The 14,650-nt window shown below is 38.2% G+C and overlaps 1 protein-coding gene across 4 annotated transcripts in view; it reads right to left on the bottom strand.

Annotated features, from left to right (window-relative positions):
• Nucleotides 1–14,650, bottom strand: part of dclre1a (DNA cross-link repair 1A (PSO2 homolog, S. cerevisiae)) — a 51,751-nt gene that overhangs the window by 21,025 nt on the left and 16,076 nt on the right. For all 4 annotated transcript variants that reach the window (XR_013888857.1, XR_013888856.1, XR_013888855.1 and 1 more), the window contains exons 2-6: nt 8,420–10,021; nt 6,297–6,430; nt 2,571–2,689; nt 1,940–2,083; nt 974–1,119 (exon numbers count right to left, since the gene is read on the bottom strand). Coding sequence is in view for 1 of the 4 variants with exons in the window: in XM_080205803.1 (XP_080061929.1) it covers nt 974–1,119; nt 1,940–2,083; nt 2,571–2,689; nt 6,297–6,430; nt 8,420–10,021 (2,145 nt within the window). In the remaining 3 variants the exon portion in view is untranslated. The remainder of the gene's footprint in view (nt 1–973; nt 1,120–1,939; nt 2,084–2,570; nt 2,690–6,296; nt 6,431–8,419; nt 10,022–14,650) is intronic.

Genomic DNA, 14,650 nt, shown 5'->3' on the forward strand with positions numbered 1-14,650 from the left:
CACTGGTTTCCTCCGGGTACTCTGGTTTCTTGCCACTGTCCAAAGATGTGTGGGTTAGGTTGACTAGATATGCTAAATTGACCTTAGGGTCAGGGGGATTAGCACAGTAAATGGGTGGGATTGTGGTTGGTGTAGACTCAATTGGGCCAAACGGCCTCCTTTTGCTTGGTAGGGATTCTATAATCCCTCAAATCTGTTCCGTCAATCAAAAAAAATCACGGCTGATCTGACTGTAAACTTCAACCCCATATTCCCGTCTAGCCATGATAACCTTCCAGCCTTGTTAACCACAAATCTATCTAGCTCTGCCTTAAAAATGTTCTAAGATTCTGCTTCCACTGCCCTTTGAGGAAGATTGTTGTAGAGACTCACGACCCTCTGGAAACATTTCTCCTCATTTCCATCTTAAATGAGCAAACTTTATTTTTAAAACAGTACTAGTTCTAGATTCTCTGACAAGAGGAAACAACCTCTCCACATCCACCCTGTCAATACCCCTCAGGATCTTAAAGGTTTTGAGCAAGTCACCTTTTACTACTCTAAACTCTAGTAGCTACAAAGCTCTCCAACATTTCCTCAAGACAATGTGGTATTGTTACCTTGTTGTGGTCAAATAGTCAACAATTTACCAATACTGAAAAACAAAATCGCTTTTCAGGCATTCCATATCTTCTGGTACACAGGATTATAGTTCTCCAAAATTCAGGAGAATATTCAGACAAAGCTGGCCATGGCTCTCAGGACACCATGTCTTCCAATAAATGGTCACATCATTTTAGCCAGTCCCTTTCACACAAACATGGTAGGCCTTTGAATATGATGCTAGCAGTATATTCATCATTAATTGATAATCATATGATTCAATTAATTCCACTTTAAAACAACCCAACAATTTTACTGTGGGGAGGGAAAGAGGGATTTTTGTCCTAATATACACACATGGAATACTTGTTACACCATATAGTAGTCTTACTTAGGAAAACTTTCTCTTTTCCAATTGAATAGGTACCACAGACAATCAATGTTCTAGGATTCATTGTTACAGTTTCAAACGCAACATTTGCAGCAAACTGGATAGCTTCTTGCTGAGAAGGAAAGGTGTATTCTGGACTGCAGTATCTGCCAAAATAAACAACATTTCACTCACTATAAAAGTATCCATGTACTCTATCCTCTATTTTTAGAAATGGATGCGAGGTTCTAGACATTCACAAATATCACAGTAACCAACTGAAAGAGCCAAATTAGCGTTTTGACTGAATTTCAGAAAAATGCAGTTGCATTCTTATTTTTGTTGCAAGAGCTCATGAACTTTGCTAAACCAGTTTTCCAACCAGCCACTGATGTGACTACAGCAACACAATTTTAGGAAAAAAGATACTTCCCTTACAAACACATTTCACACGTCCATTTACTCTCACTCAAGTGATTCATCACACACACAGCACATTTTAGTACAGTTTCTTAGGATTTTGTTTAGTTGTCATGAGCATCATTTTGACTTCAGTTATTGTTGAGAATGTTGACTTGCGCAACAATATCTGCCATGCCCTCCAGCCAGAATGTGGTTGGATACTGCATGTCTATTCCAACATTTGCTGCAATGGAGTTGCTGGTTATTATTGACCAGTTGACCCCAGCTCCTGTCTCCACACAATGCACGGTTCCATGGTGCTGAAATCTGGTGTGCGTGTTGTACATTGGTCCAGCAAATTATCAATAAGCATTAAGCAAATAAAGCACAGATGATAAAGAACATATGTTGTGCTTTCAATTTACCAAACTAAAAGTTAAAATATGCAATGCAGATATCAGTACTCAGAGCACGTGCCTAATAACTGTACCAATTACTCATTTATATGCTAATATTATATGCATTGGATAACACTGTTTAAACCTAAATATTGTGTGACAAAAACAAACTATTCTTTTCTCTTACGTGGTATCCAGGTAAAGAGTATGGATCTTTTGCCCCATGAGATGAGTATAACGTTCCATGGAGGTATTAGCCCGAAAATCACCAGTGTGTAATAGTGTTCTACCATTTGGAAGCTGGAACAGCAGCATGACAGCACCTGGACAACTGCAAATATTTACAGGCAATTCAAGTTAGGATAGAAGGTTCTAATTTTGTAGTGCAAAAAAAACTTAGGCTCATTAAACATTTGAATACAAAGGAATTAGTGAAAATCTTTGTAGTTTTTACTATCAAGCTTACTTCAACATCACTTTCCAGCATAAAGATCTCTAACATCACACAGATAATGAAAGCAATAGTAAAGGGAAAACTGAGGGACAGGTTTCAGTCTTTGAGCCAGCTGGCCTTTTGACACTTACGTCTACAACAACTTTTGATTTTGCAGAGGGCAAAGGATAGGAAACCAACAGGAATCAGTTATGGAATTAAAGGTTCAGAAGTGGCAATCACATTGCGAGAAAGATGGGACTTGGGAGTACAAAAAAATTCAGTGGCAAAGAAGACATTAAGTTGGAAGTTTGAAGACACTAAAGAGAGATTGGGGTAATAATATCTGTACATCTTGATTGAATACACATGATAAAAAACTTACTGGTTTGCATCCAAAAGCACCACCGTAACTCCATCCACAACACATTTAGAATTCATGGGTAGACTTGTGACATACTGAGCCTGCACTTTCAGCTTAGATATCACCAAATTGCCGGTTATCTGAATTTAAACACAAAAATAAATAATTTTAATGATTAACTTGCCTATTATGGTCATGTGCGCAAGGTGCAGCCTTCCAGCACTGAAATACCTGGAATTTGAGTACACGCAATCAGTTGAGCAAACAAGGACCTCTATTTTGACCCCAACCCCATCACATTTTTGGAATGAACGAAAGTAGTTTTTAATCCACGGACAGCAACAAGATCCAAATGAGTTGCAGCTAAAACACAAATATATAATTACTAGACTATACAATTTAGAAATAGGCCATTTGGTTCATTTAGTCTGTGCTGGTTTATAGTCCACCTAGAGTATCCTCCATTTCATCTACCTCACCTCAGCCTGAGAGCAGACCCCTTCAATCTTTCCTCAAGTACTATTAGTCTAGTTCCTTTTGAAAGCATCCAAGCTATTTTCCTTCAGTGAAAAAACGTATTCTGTTTTCCCTACTGGATTGAGGACTATCATAGAATCCCTATAGTGTAGAAGGAAGTCATGCAACCCATTGAGCCTGAATCGACAACATTCCCACCCAGGCTCTAGCCCGTAATCCTACATATTTATCCTGCTAATCCCCCTGATACTGAGGGGCAATTTAGCATGGCCAATCAACCTAAACTGCACACCTCTGGACTGTGGGAGGAAACTGGAGCACCTGGAGGAAATCCACACAGACACAGGGAGAATATGCAAACTCCACACACACACAGTCACCCAAGGCCAGACTGAATCCAGGTCCTTGGCACTAAGGCAGCAGCGCTAACCACTGTGCCACCATGCCACCCCTACTTATTAACTATTTTGCCCTGGCATTGGGTTCTCCCATAAGTGGAAAGATTCTTGTCATATCTGCCAGACCAACCCATACGTAAGAGCTAACAGGTCACCTCGTTTTCTTTTCTAAGAAAAAAAGTCACAGCCCATTCAATCTTTCCCAATAGCTGCAATTTCAGTTGATACTATTCTTGTAAACCTTATGTTGCATTCTTCTTCTACGTCAGCTAGATTCCAGAATTTTGCATCATCTGCAAATTTTGATATCAAGTTACTTTGCTCCCAAGTCCAAATTAAATAACATTCAAAATTTTGCTACAGTCAATGCAAGTCCAAACTGACTTTTGGAAATAGTGCTATAATTTTTTTTGAATGAAATAACATTCAATGTTCAATCTGAAGTCGTGATACTATAGAACAGCAACCCATTTATAAACAAATCCAACTTGAATTCGCAATAGGAATACAAACTGGTCTTAAAAGTTCACTAGATTTTTTTTGGCATAGATCAATACACTTGTAATTAGTAGGACTAGAAAGAATTTTTAAAGAAGTGTCAGGAATACTTAGCTGAAACACTAAGAAGTCTCAAAACACCAGGTTAAAGTCCTACTCCTTCATCAGGTGAGTGGACAGTTGGGTGCATAAACAGGGCATATACGGACATAGACTCAATTGTAAGATAATGGTTGAAACGTGAGTCTTAACAGGTAAAGACTCATGTGTGCGCAAAGTCTGATAGCCAAGTTCCACACACAAGAACAGCCTCAGCCGGGATCATGTCACACTATGTGTGACCCCCACCATTTGGTGTGGGCTTGCAAAATCTTACTAACTGTCCTGGCTTGAGACAATTCACACCTCGTTAACCTATGCTTAACCTTCTCTCCATTCGCACTGACTGTACCTGTAAAGACTTGCATTCCACCCATTATCTTGCAATTGCGTCTGTGTCTATATGTCCTGTTTATGAACCCAACTCGCCACTCACCTAATGAAGGGGCAGCATTCTGAAAGCTTGTGCTACCAGATAAACCTGTTGGACTTTAACCTGGTGTTGAGAGACTTCTTACTGTGCCTACCCCAGTCAAATGCCAGCATCTCCACATCACAACTTAGCTGAAATGCTGCCATTACAAAATATTTACAAGCATAAATATACAGTAATGCAGTAATAAAACAGAAAAAGTTTGAAATATTTGGCAGGTCAGGTCTCAGTCAGAAGTCTTAAACCCAAAACATTAATTCTATTTCTCCTTCCACAGAAGTTGACTTCCAGTATATGTTTTTTATTTCAGATTTCCAGTATCTGTAGCATGTTACTTTTGTTTGGTTACAATGCAGCAAATAAAAATGTTCACAAGCCATAGGTATGACTACAGTTGTGTATATGGTTAAAATATTTGGCTTAGGCCCACATACAGGGTTATTTTTACAGAACATCATTTAAGCACTCAATCAAAAAAAAACACTGGTGCATTTTGCTTTTCATCTTACCATTTTATCAATAGTTGCACAAAAAGGTTTGCAAAGGAATGCACATTCATTACATACCAGTCCAAAGATGAGTAGGTTAGCTGGATTGGCCATGATAAATTGCCCGTCAGGAGGGTTGTTGCCAGTGCAGGCTTGATGGGTCAAATGGCCCTCTTCTGCACTAAGGTTTTTAGGATTCTATGACCTGCCTAATTATGATATCTCGCTATATTTTTTATTTGCTGATCAGAAATTCAATTATCTAGGAGTGGGATCCTGGGAGAAAGCTCGACGGGGGAGATGCACAGTCAAAACTAGAAGAGACAACAAGTGAGTCAGAAGATATAAGGTTACCGGCCAGTTAGGCACAGAGGACTGTGGCAAGATTCAGTGGTTATTTATTTTAAATGCAATGAGTCTGACGAACAAGGCAGATGAGTTGAATGCACTAATTAAAACATAGGACATGATGTCACTGCTGTCACTGAGACATGGTTGAGACACGTGCAGGATTGGCAGCTCAATATTCCATAGATTAGGTATACTGGCCTTTACTAGCCAAGGCATAGAGCAGGGAGGTTATGCTGAAATTATATGAAATGCTGGTAAGGCCACAGCAAAACTATTGTGTGTATATGGTGGAATATTGGATTCAATTTCAATATTGGAATCGATATTGTAGGAGAGATTACAGAAAAGATTTGGAAAGGGTGCAGAAGAGATTTACCAGAATATTGCCTGGGCAGGAGAGTTCTAATTATGAAGAGACTGGATAAACTGGCGTCATTTTCCTTGAGCAGAGGAGACTAAGGGGATATGATTGAAATGTATAAAATTTATGAGGGGCATAGATAGGAAGAAACCTTTCCTTTTGATGGAAGGATCAATGACCAGGGGGCATAGAGTTAGGTAAGAGGCATGAAGTTTAGAGTGGATGCAAGGAAAACATTTTCATCCAAAAGGCAGGGGGGTTCTCAAACTCACTGCCTTAAAGGTGGTTGAGACCCTCGTAATACTTAAGTAGTATTTAGGTGTACACTTGCAATGTCAAGGCACATCAGCACTGGAAAATGGGATTAGAACAGTTAGGTAGTTTATCTTTGTTGCAGATGCGATGAGCTGAAGAGCTTTTTTCTGTGCTGTATAACTCCATGACTCAAATCTGGATTCTGAATAAACCACATGGCTTGCAGTTAACTCACTGGAAATAACTATGATATTCAAGGCCAGACCAGGGAGAGAAAAACTTGTTGCAAAATAAGGAATGTATCCAAGAAGTTGTCACTCAAGTTCTATTTCTAGAATTCTATTAGTTGCAATTCATTAATTTGCTTAAACACTGGTACAGACTTACCGTGCTGCAATAAATAGGACATTTGAAATTCTTGGTAAGGCCTCCATAATGATCTGAATGAAAATGAGTAAGGAAGTAGGCAGAACAACCCTCAATAACACCATATTGAAAGGCATCCACTGTGAAATTAGTTCCTGAAAGCACAAAGGTTGGTTGTGAAGGCAGATTGTTTGCTGTTGTCTTAATATGAATATTGATGATTTTTCAAAATAATGATCAGTCATGACATGGAAAATTCTGACACAGAAAAGGTTTATCTAGAGGGTGCAGAAAAGAGGGCATGGGGACACCCTTGTGTTTATCCAAAATTTTGTTGCTTGTATCTAAAATCATCCCAAATCCCATCACCTTAACATTTGTTAACTTACACTGGCTCCAAAGCTGACAATTTTAAAATTCTTCTGTGGTTCACTCTTATAAGCCTTCAAGGCCTTGCACTCCACCATGATGGCCATGTTTTCAGCTTGCTGGCCCCATACATGCATTCCTCCTCTAAACCTCCCTTGTTATTTTAAAATACTAATTAAAATCTTTTCCGTTATCTCACTCTGTGACTTGGTGTCAATATTTTTATTGAGATGATTTGTGAACTGCCTTGGGACTTCTTACTATGCTAAATGCATTATATAAATTCAATTTGTTCTTGCCTCAAGAGCACTCAAGTCATCTACAGCCCAAGGTTTCCTTTCCATACCCAAGATATAGCTATCTGTCTTTTTAAAAATTTGGTTCCTATCCTCTTCATGTTATCATAAATAATATCTTCCAAGTTTGTGTACAATGTTTGCGACAGCTTTGTATTAACCAGTAAAGCACATTCTCAGTTTTTCCTGTTATACCCTCCTTCTATCTTCTATGTTTCTATTGTGGAAAAAGCATGATTAGGCTATTGAGTTGGATGATCAGCTATTATCTTAATGAATGGTGGAGCAGGTTCGAAGGACCAAATGGCCTCCTCCTGCTCTTACGTTTCTATACCCGCCCCTCCCAGGAGCTTGAATGGACAGAGACTGGGGGCAGGTGAGACGGAGAATGCAGTGAACATTGGTCTTCATTGAAGTTTTGGAAAAGCAGTTTTATCTGTCCAAGGAATAGAAATACAGACAAAAACTTGAAAAAGTGAAGCCTCTTTTCATTAGAATGCAAATTATGAGATAACAAGGCCAAGACATGTTAAATAGAAGCAGACCATTCGTGTGGGTCTAGAACAAGGGCCATACATGCAAGTAGGAGTGCAAGAAATTTAGAAGGGAAAACTTCTTTGCACAGTCTCAAATATTGTACACAAACTTGGAAAATGTATTATGATATCAAGAAGATCGGAACCAGATTGTAAAAAAGATACTAACAACATCTCAGGTATGAAAAGGAAGCCTTGTGCTACGGGCGACTGTGAATGCTCTTTAAGCAAGAACAAATTATATTTATGTAATGCATTTAACATAATAAAAAGTCCCAAGGCACTTCACAAATGTTATCAATAAAAATTCAACACCAAGATAGCAGAACAGATGGCCAAAAGTGTGCTCCAAAAATATAGGTTTTAATGGAGTATGTGACAATCACTTCCACACTATTTTAATACTGGAGATTAGATTGACTGCGTGGATGATAAAGTGAATAATAAAATGGTATGGAAACAAATTTGGGCTATTTGTTTACAAGGAGGGAAGACCTGTTCGTTTCTGTATTGAGATTTTTACGTACTTAACCAAATTACACTTCAATGGGGGCATCAAAATGCAAACCGCCTTAATGAATTTTTACAATTTACATCTGCTGTATCTTGTCCAATGGATAAGTAGCTAACCAACATCAGATCTCATCTATATCTGAAACATTACACGTTGCTTGTGTGTTATCAGTGGAGACGCAAGAAGGATGGCTTATCAGTATCAGAATTGAAAGCTATTGTAAACTTTAGATTCTCTGGAATGCTCGTTAGAACTGAGAACGTAAGTAGATCCAGAATATAGAAAGTGGTAAGTATATAAAATTACGTTCTTCTACTTTACACAGATATATTATCATATAGTTGCTTATAATTTGACTCCTTGGTTTATTCGACCAAGGCAAATAAACTGGTCATGAGCAAAGTAACTGACAAATAATTGATGGTTTACCTGGAATCTTCTTGTAAAAAGGACACTGCTTATTTCTTTGATACGTGTTTCTTGGCCTTTTTGCTCTTCCTTGTTGTCCATCACCAAGCTCGGTTTGAAGTTTGTCTACAGAGTCCATGCAAGGTTCATCCCCTATAGAACTTCCTATTTTCCTCTTCCTCTGTCTTTGCCTTCGTTCAATACATGAAACCTCTGAAATCAATTCTTTTGCTTTCCCTTGTGGCATGTTTTTCAGACATTCTTGCTCATCCTTGAATTTTGGTTGAAGTCCAAAGAAAACTCCAATGTCAGTTTGCTTCAATTCTTTATTTACAGCACTTCTCTTGGGGATTTTTATCGGCCCTCTTTCCAACAAGCCTGGAGATGCCATTTCCAAAGTCTTTGTTCCACTTTTCTGAACTCCAACACTTTGCGCAAAAATAAAAGTTTCAGGATGAGAGCTGCCCTGTTTCGCAATGTTTAACGAAGGCAAAACTAATGAGTGATGAGGTACTGAAGTCTTCCTGGGACAACTCGCATTATCTCCCTCTTCTTCCCTTGATTGGCAGTCACAAGGTTCCTGCACATTAACATTTTGAGTAAGCTGAAATGATTTGATTGGTTCCTGTTTAATTTGTAGAGGCTCTAATAAACAATCAGAACTTGAGTGTGCTGGTTCCAACTTAATTACGTTTATTTCAGTTGAGTTAGGTTGTGACCAATTATTAACCTGTTCAATCTTCTCATTAACCAATGGGGTCCATTTAAGTGCTGACAATATAGCCTCTGCCTGTTGTGGTTGTGTTGCAATGCTTTTTCTATTTTTAGTTATAAGATTAGCACTGTCAGTTAATAGACTGGAATCTGGATCAATAGCAATAGTCTCAATGTCAGTTTTGGCAGTGTTCTCAAGTCCACTAGATTTAGGAATCAATTCCTGCTTATGGCTTTTAAAGTCCCCAGAGTTAGGAAAAGTGTCATCCTCCTGTTTACAATTATAATTAATAGTTTGACCATGAAACAATCTTCTCCTTGTAAAAGATAACCTCTGATCATCTGGAATTTCATCACTACAAACTGGAGAACAACTAATATCATCCTTATTATTTGCATCTGAAGCAAGGACAAAGGTAGATTCATTTTGTGAAAAACTATTTGCCATGTTAAATAATCTGTCAATATTAATCCCAGGTTCTATGTCAATTGTTAACTGTGATGCTGAAGGAGGTAATTTTCTGGGTAGGTTACTGGATGATGCTGTGGACATAATACCCTTTGAAATTTTTTTGGAAGGGAAAAGCGTTCTTTTTGTCATTGTTACATCTTTGAATTTACTCAAACTTTTCTTTGTAGCTTTGATGGCAGGGGACTTCAGCAGTAGTGGAGCATTTTGACTTTTGTTTGCTAGATGTTCTTCAATTTGGGGAGACTGACTGTTCCGCAAAGATGGGTGATTATTGTTAAAATCCGATGAAGCTACAAGAGTATCTCTCTCTGATCTGCTGAGAAATGTGGATTGAACATCACTTTGACCCAATGCTCTTTCTTCAGCAAGCAGCGAGTGGCAGTAGCGTTTGTAGTGTCTTGGGATTGTATTGTTACAAAGCAGGCCATCTGGGCATTCTGTAAGAGTAAAGTGAACTAATTTGTTTTGGAATCTTATCAATTTAATAGGCAATAAAACATCTCAAGATTTGCTGGTAAATATATTAATTTTCTCATTTATCTAATTTTAAATTTGAAACTACATTTGAAACTACTGATCTGTTTTCATTCCTCTAAGAACCATTATTGATAAAATATTTTTGTTAATATTTGATTAATCATGTTGTACAATGCCATTTTGAAAATCCCAATGGATTTTGTAAGTATTTTTGGCAACATTTCCTGCAACAGTATAACCAGCGAAGTATACACCTGTTCTTATTCTGATCTTGCCACACCAGCATTTCTATTGAACCTCATTTATGTCTGAATACTATTTTAACCAGTCTAACTTTCCTTGTACAACCTTCCCATTCCAGGAATTAGTCTAGTGCAGCTTATTTGAAATTCTTTCAACATATTTACATCCTCCCTTAAATAAGGAGACCAATACTGTATAGTGTTCTAGATGTGGTCTCACCAATGCCTTACATAACTGAAGTATAACTTCTTTACTTTCAATTCAATTCTAGCATAAATACACCTATACTATACTTGGCAAGAGATCTATATAGCATGTTGAAACTGAACTATTTTTAATGACAGCATTGCGCTTGGTTGGAGGTTTTGCTAAATCAGCATAAATGATAAAGGAAATTCGGGCAAAGCGTAAAACAGAAATTTTTTTATGATTTTAATTTTAGAGTCAATTGGTGAATTATGTTTCTCAAGTTACATGAATCTATTATTTCTGAGTAATGTTGCTCAATGGAGTAAAGTATCCTGGGTTTGCTAGACTTAATCCCATGAATAGATAAAATTAAAACTCATTGTATTAGCTAAGATAACCTTACAATTACATCCCTGTCATTAAATTCTTGAACATAGTAACTTTGGTTGAGCGTGGTTACATTCATCCCACTCACTGGATTTTTTGTTTCCTCTAACATACAAATTCTTTTGTTCAGCGATACTGATTTTTTGAAGAAAATGAAAAGTGCAGTGTGTAAAACAAATCACAGAGCATATTAAGTACACTTCAAGTCACAGAATCCCTACAGTGCAGAAGGAAGCCATTCAGTCCATCGAGCCTGCACCAACAACAATCCCACCCAGGCCCTCTCTCCGTAACCACACATTTACCTTGCTACTCCCTCTGACACACGAAAAGGCAATTTAGCACGACTCCCCCTAACCTGCACATTTCCAGACTGTGGGAAAAAAACCAGAGCACCAAGAGGAAACCTTTGCAGACACAGAACATGTAAACCCCACATAGTGATGGAACCTGGGTCCCTTTAGCTGCGAGGCAGCAGTGCTAACCATTATGTCACCATGCTGATCAAGTGGGGACAACACCAGGATGAGACAAGATTTATGCCAAATAGAGGTTCATTTCCTACCTCAGTGAAATAACACACATCACTGTATCAGATGATTCCATCGGCTCTTTCCCCATTAATAAACACAGGTCATTGTAAATGAGTATGCTCTTTAATAAGTAGGAGTTGCTAGTAAAAAGAAAAACTTACTTTATATAACATCTTTCACCACTTGGAGATATCTTATGAATTACTTCTGAAGCATAGTGTCACTTGTCATGTAGGAAACCGTTGTGAACAGTTAGTTGCTATATCCCAAAACATCAAGACAATGATAAGATGCTTTAATGGTGGTGATTGAAGGGTAAATTTTGACTAGGACACCAAGAAGTCTTCAAATTAGCCATGAGACTTTTTATGTCCGCATGAGGGGGCAGCTGGTACTTTGGTTTAACATCATATCTGAAATACAGCATTTCAGCAGTGGAACAATCTTATCAGCAGTACTCAGAAGTGTCAATTAAGATCTTGTGTTCAAGTTACTGAAGTGGGTTTTGAACTCGCACAATCCTTTTTGCCTCTGAATCGGTGTTATCAATGAGCCAAGGCCTGATCAATAGGATAGAATGAAGATGTCTTTTCTTTAACTACATAACTCTGTTCTATATTAGGCCAGGAAAATTGTAGGAGCAAATAATGGAGAGAAAGAAAAACAACTGAAGATCATAAAACAGCCAGTAAATTAGATATATTGCAAGAACTACAGCACCAGACATTAACTGTGCTGCAGGCTAAAATCTTGAATGCTCTCACCCTGTAAGGATAAAAAATATGAAGTTCACTTGGTCCTTTTGGATTGAACTGAGGCCATGTAATAGTTTTCCATATCAAGTAATTCTCATTATGTTTGTTTAATAAGATCCTATGACAGATGTATAAAACTAAAACTGGATGCAATTCTCAGTCTAGAGCAGAGGACTTTCTGAATTCCTTCACAAATCTGGTACCTAATGTGTTTCCACTAAGAGTGATAAATGTTATATAAGGAACAGAATTATAATACTACAGCAAAACCTAAAGTAGTATTCTTCAAATTAACACTAAATGGCGTACATCCGGCACAAAATTAGACCTTTTCAATAATGGAATAGTATTAAAATACTAAACAGCTGCAGGTTTTAGGCAATTAATTATTAATCAAGCGTTTCTTTTTAAAAACAGAACATTTTTAATCCTTTATTTCCTCATTCTGCCTCCAAACAGTGTATATTTTCCTTTGGAGATCTTCTACTTCAAGCAATCTTGAGTCTCACTTCAAATAAGTTTTTAAAAATATTAATAATATTGCCTTGGGTGGCAGATTTTCGCAGTACTTTTAAGGATCACCGGCTTACCTGTTGGAACAACTGAAGAAACTGACAACATAGCATGTGTAGTCCATACTGTGGTCATGCACAAACCAGTTTGACAAAGGGGCCGAAGATGGGAGACCCAATGCACAGGCAAGTTGGGGACATCAGTGCCAGCTTTAGATGCCCATCTTGGACACTTACTAAAAATCCTGAAATGATATGATGGATGGCACATTTCCAGTGTGAAATGGCTACAGATATGCTGTCAACCACACTGAAACCCTTGGATACCCTTTTAGAAGGCGATACACAGACTTGCAACAAATAAGGGTGTATGAAAGCAATCATGAAAAATAAATTAACCAACAAAATGACTCCAAATATCTGTTGGAAGTCACTTGTGTTACCATTTTGGACTCTTTTTCTCTAGGTACCACGTCCCAGAAGGGTGTTGGTGACCATGGACTTCCATGGGTTGGTCCATAGTTATGCCTGACTATGGTACTGGACTGACCAGGAGACTCCATCGCTCCTATCACCTGCCATATGCATATTGGAAGGATTTACATGTTTAGAATCAACAGGTTTAGCCAGATTATGAACTCAGCTTCCATGGCCGTCAAATCCCAGAGTGTGACTTGAACCCAGAGTTTCTGGCTCAAAGATAGCGACGCTAACTAATTTGAAAAGGAGTGTTTGGAATTACAGTTTCTAAAAGAATAAAAGGTATAAAAAGTTAAAACATGCATAACAAAATGAGTTCCCATTCCCAGAATTTTAAACTTAATAAAATTACCCAGGAAAGCATTTAACTGATACAACACCGCATCAAAAAGTTACCCCTCTTTAAAAAGAATTAAGACAAATTTCATATTGCTGGATGTTTGTTACAAATTGGGGTCAATCATAAACATCTTCCAGAATTCAGTGGTGTCAGTTCACTCCCTGAACAGTGAATAGATTCCCCATAGTGTAGAAGGAGGCTATGCAGCCCATTGAACATGCACTGCCAACAATCCCATCAAGCCACTATTCAGGTAACTTTACTTATTTACCCTGCTAATCCCTCTAACCTACATATCTTGGGATACTAAGGGGCAATTTAGCATGGAAAAATCAACCTAACCCACATATCTTTGGTCTGTAGGAGGAAACCCATGAAGACACGGGGAGAATGTCTGTATGGAGTTTGCACAGTCACGTGGGGTCAGAATTGAACCTGGATCTCTGGCACTCTGAGTACCTATCCTCTTATGTAATGACACGCATTGTCCTTTATCTAATAATATAACAAGAAAAAGCAAATTTCTCACTAAAATCACAGTTAGGACAAAGAACAGTACAGCACAGGAACAGGCCCTTTGGCCCTCCAAACCTGTACCGATCACATTTACCTATCTAAACCAATCACTTAGATCCCTCTATTCCCCGTTAGTTCATATGCCTATCAAGAAAAGTCTTAAACGTGATTAACATAACCACCTCAAACATCTCACTTGACAATGCATTCCAGGACCGCACCACTCTGTGTAAAAAAAAACTTTCCCCACACTGAACCTTTCCCCCTTATCTTGTGCCCCTTTTAATTGCCACTTCTGCCCTAGGAAAAAGCTTCCAACTGTTCACCCTATCTATACCTCTCATCAGTTTATAAACAGCCTCCATCTTTCCAGGGAGAACATCCCAGTTTATTCAATCTCTTCTCATAGGTAGTACCCTCCACACCAGGCAACATCCTAGTAAACCTTTTCTGTACTCTCTCCAAAGCCTCCACCTCCTTCTGGTAGTGTGACCAGAATTGGACACAGTATTCCAAATGTGGCCAAATCAACATTTTATACAACTGCAACATAATTTGCCAACTTTTATACCCCAATACTGATGAAGGCAAGCATACCATTTGCTTTCTTCACCACCTTTTTCACCTGTGTTGC

Source organism: Carcharhinus amblyrhynchos, chromosome 17 (assembly GCF_965287045.1).
Source record: "Carcharhinus amblyrhynchos chromosome 17, sCarAmb.v2.hapA, whole genome shotgun sequence".
NCBI classification, from domain to species: domain Eukaryota; kingdom Metazoa; phylum Chordata; class Chondrichthyes; order Carcharhiniformes; family Carcharhinidae; genus Carcharhinus; species Carcharhinus amblyrhynchos.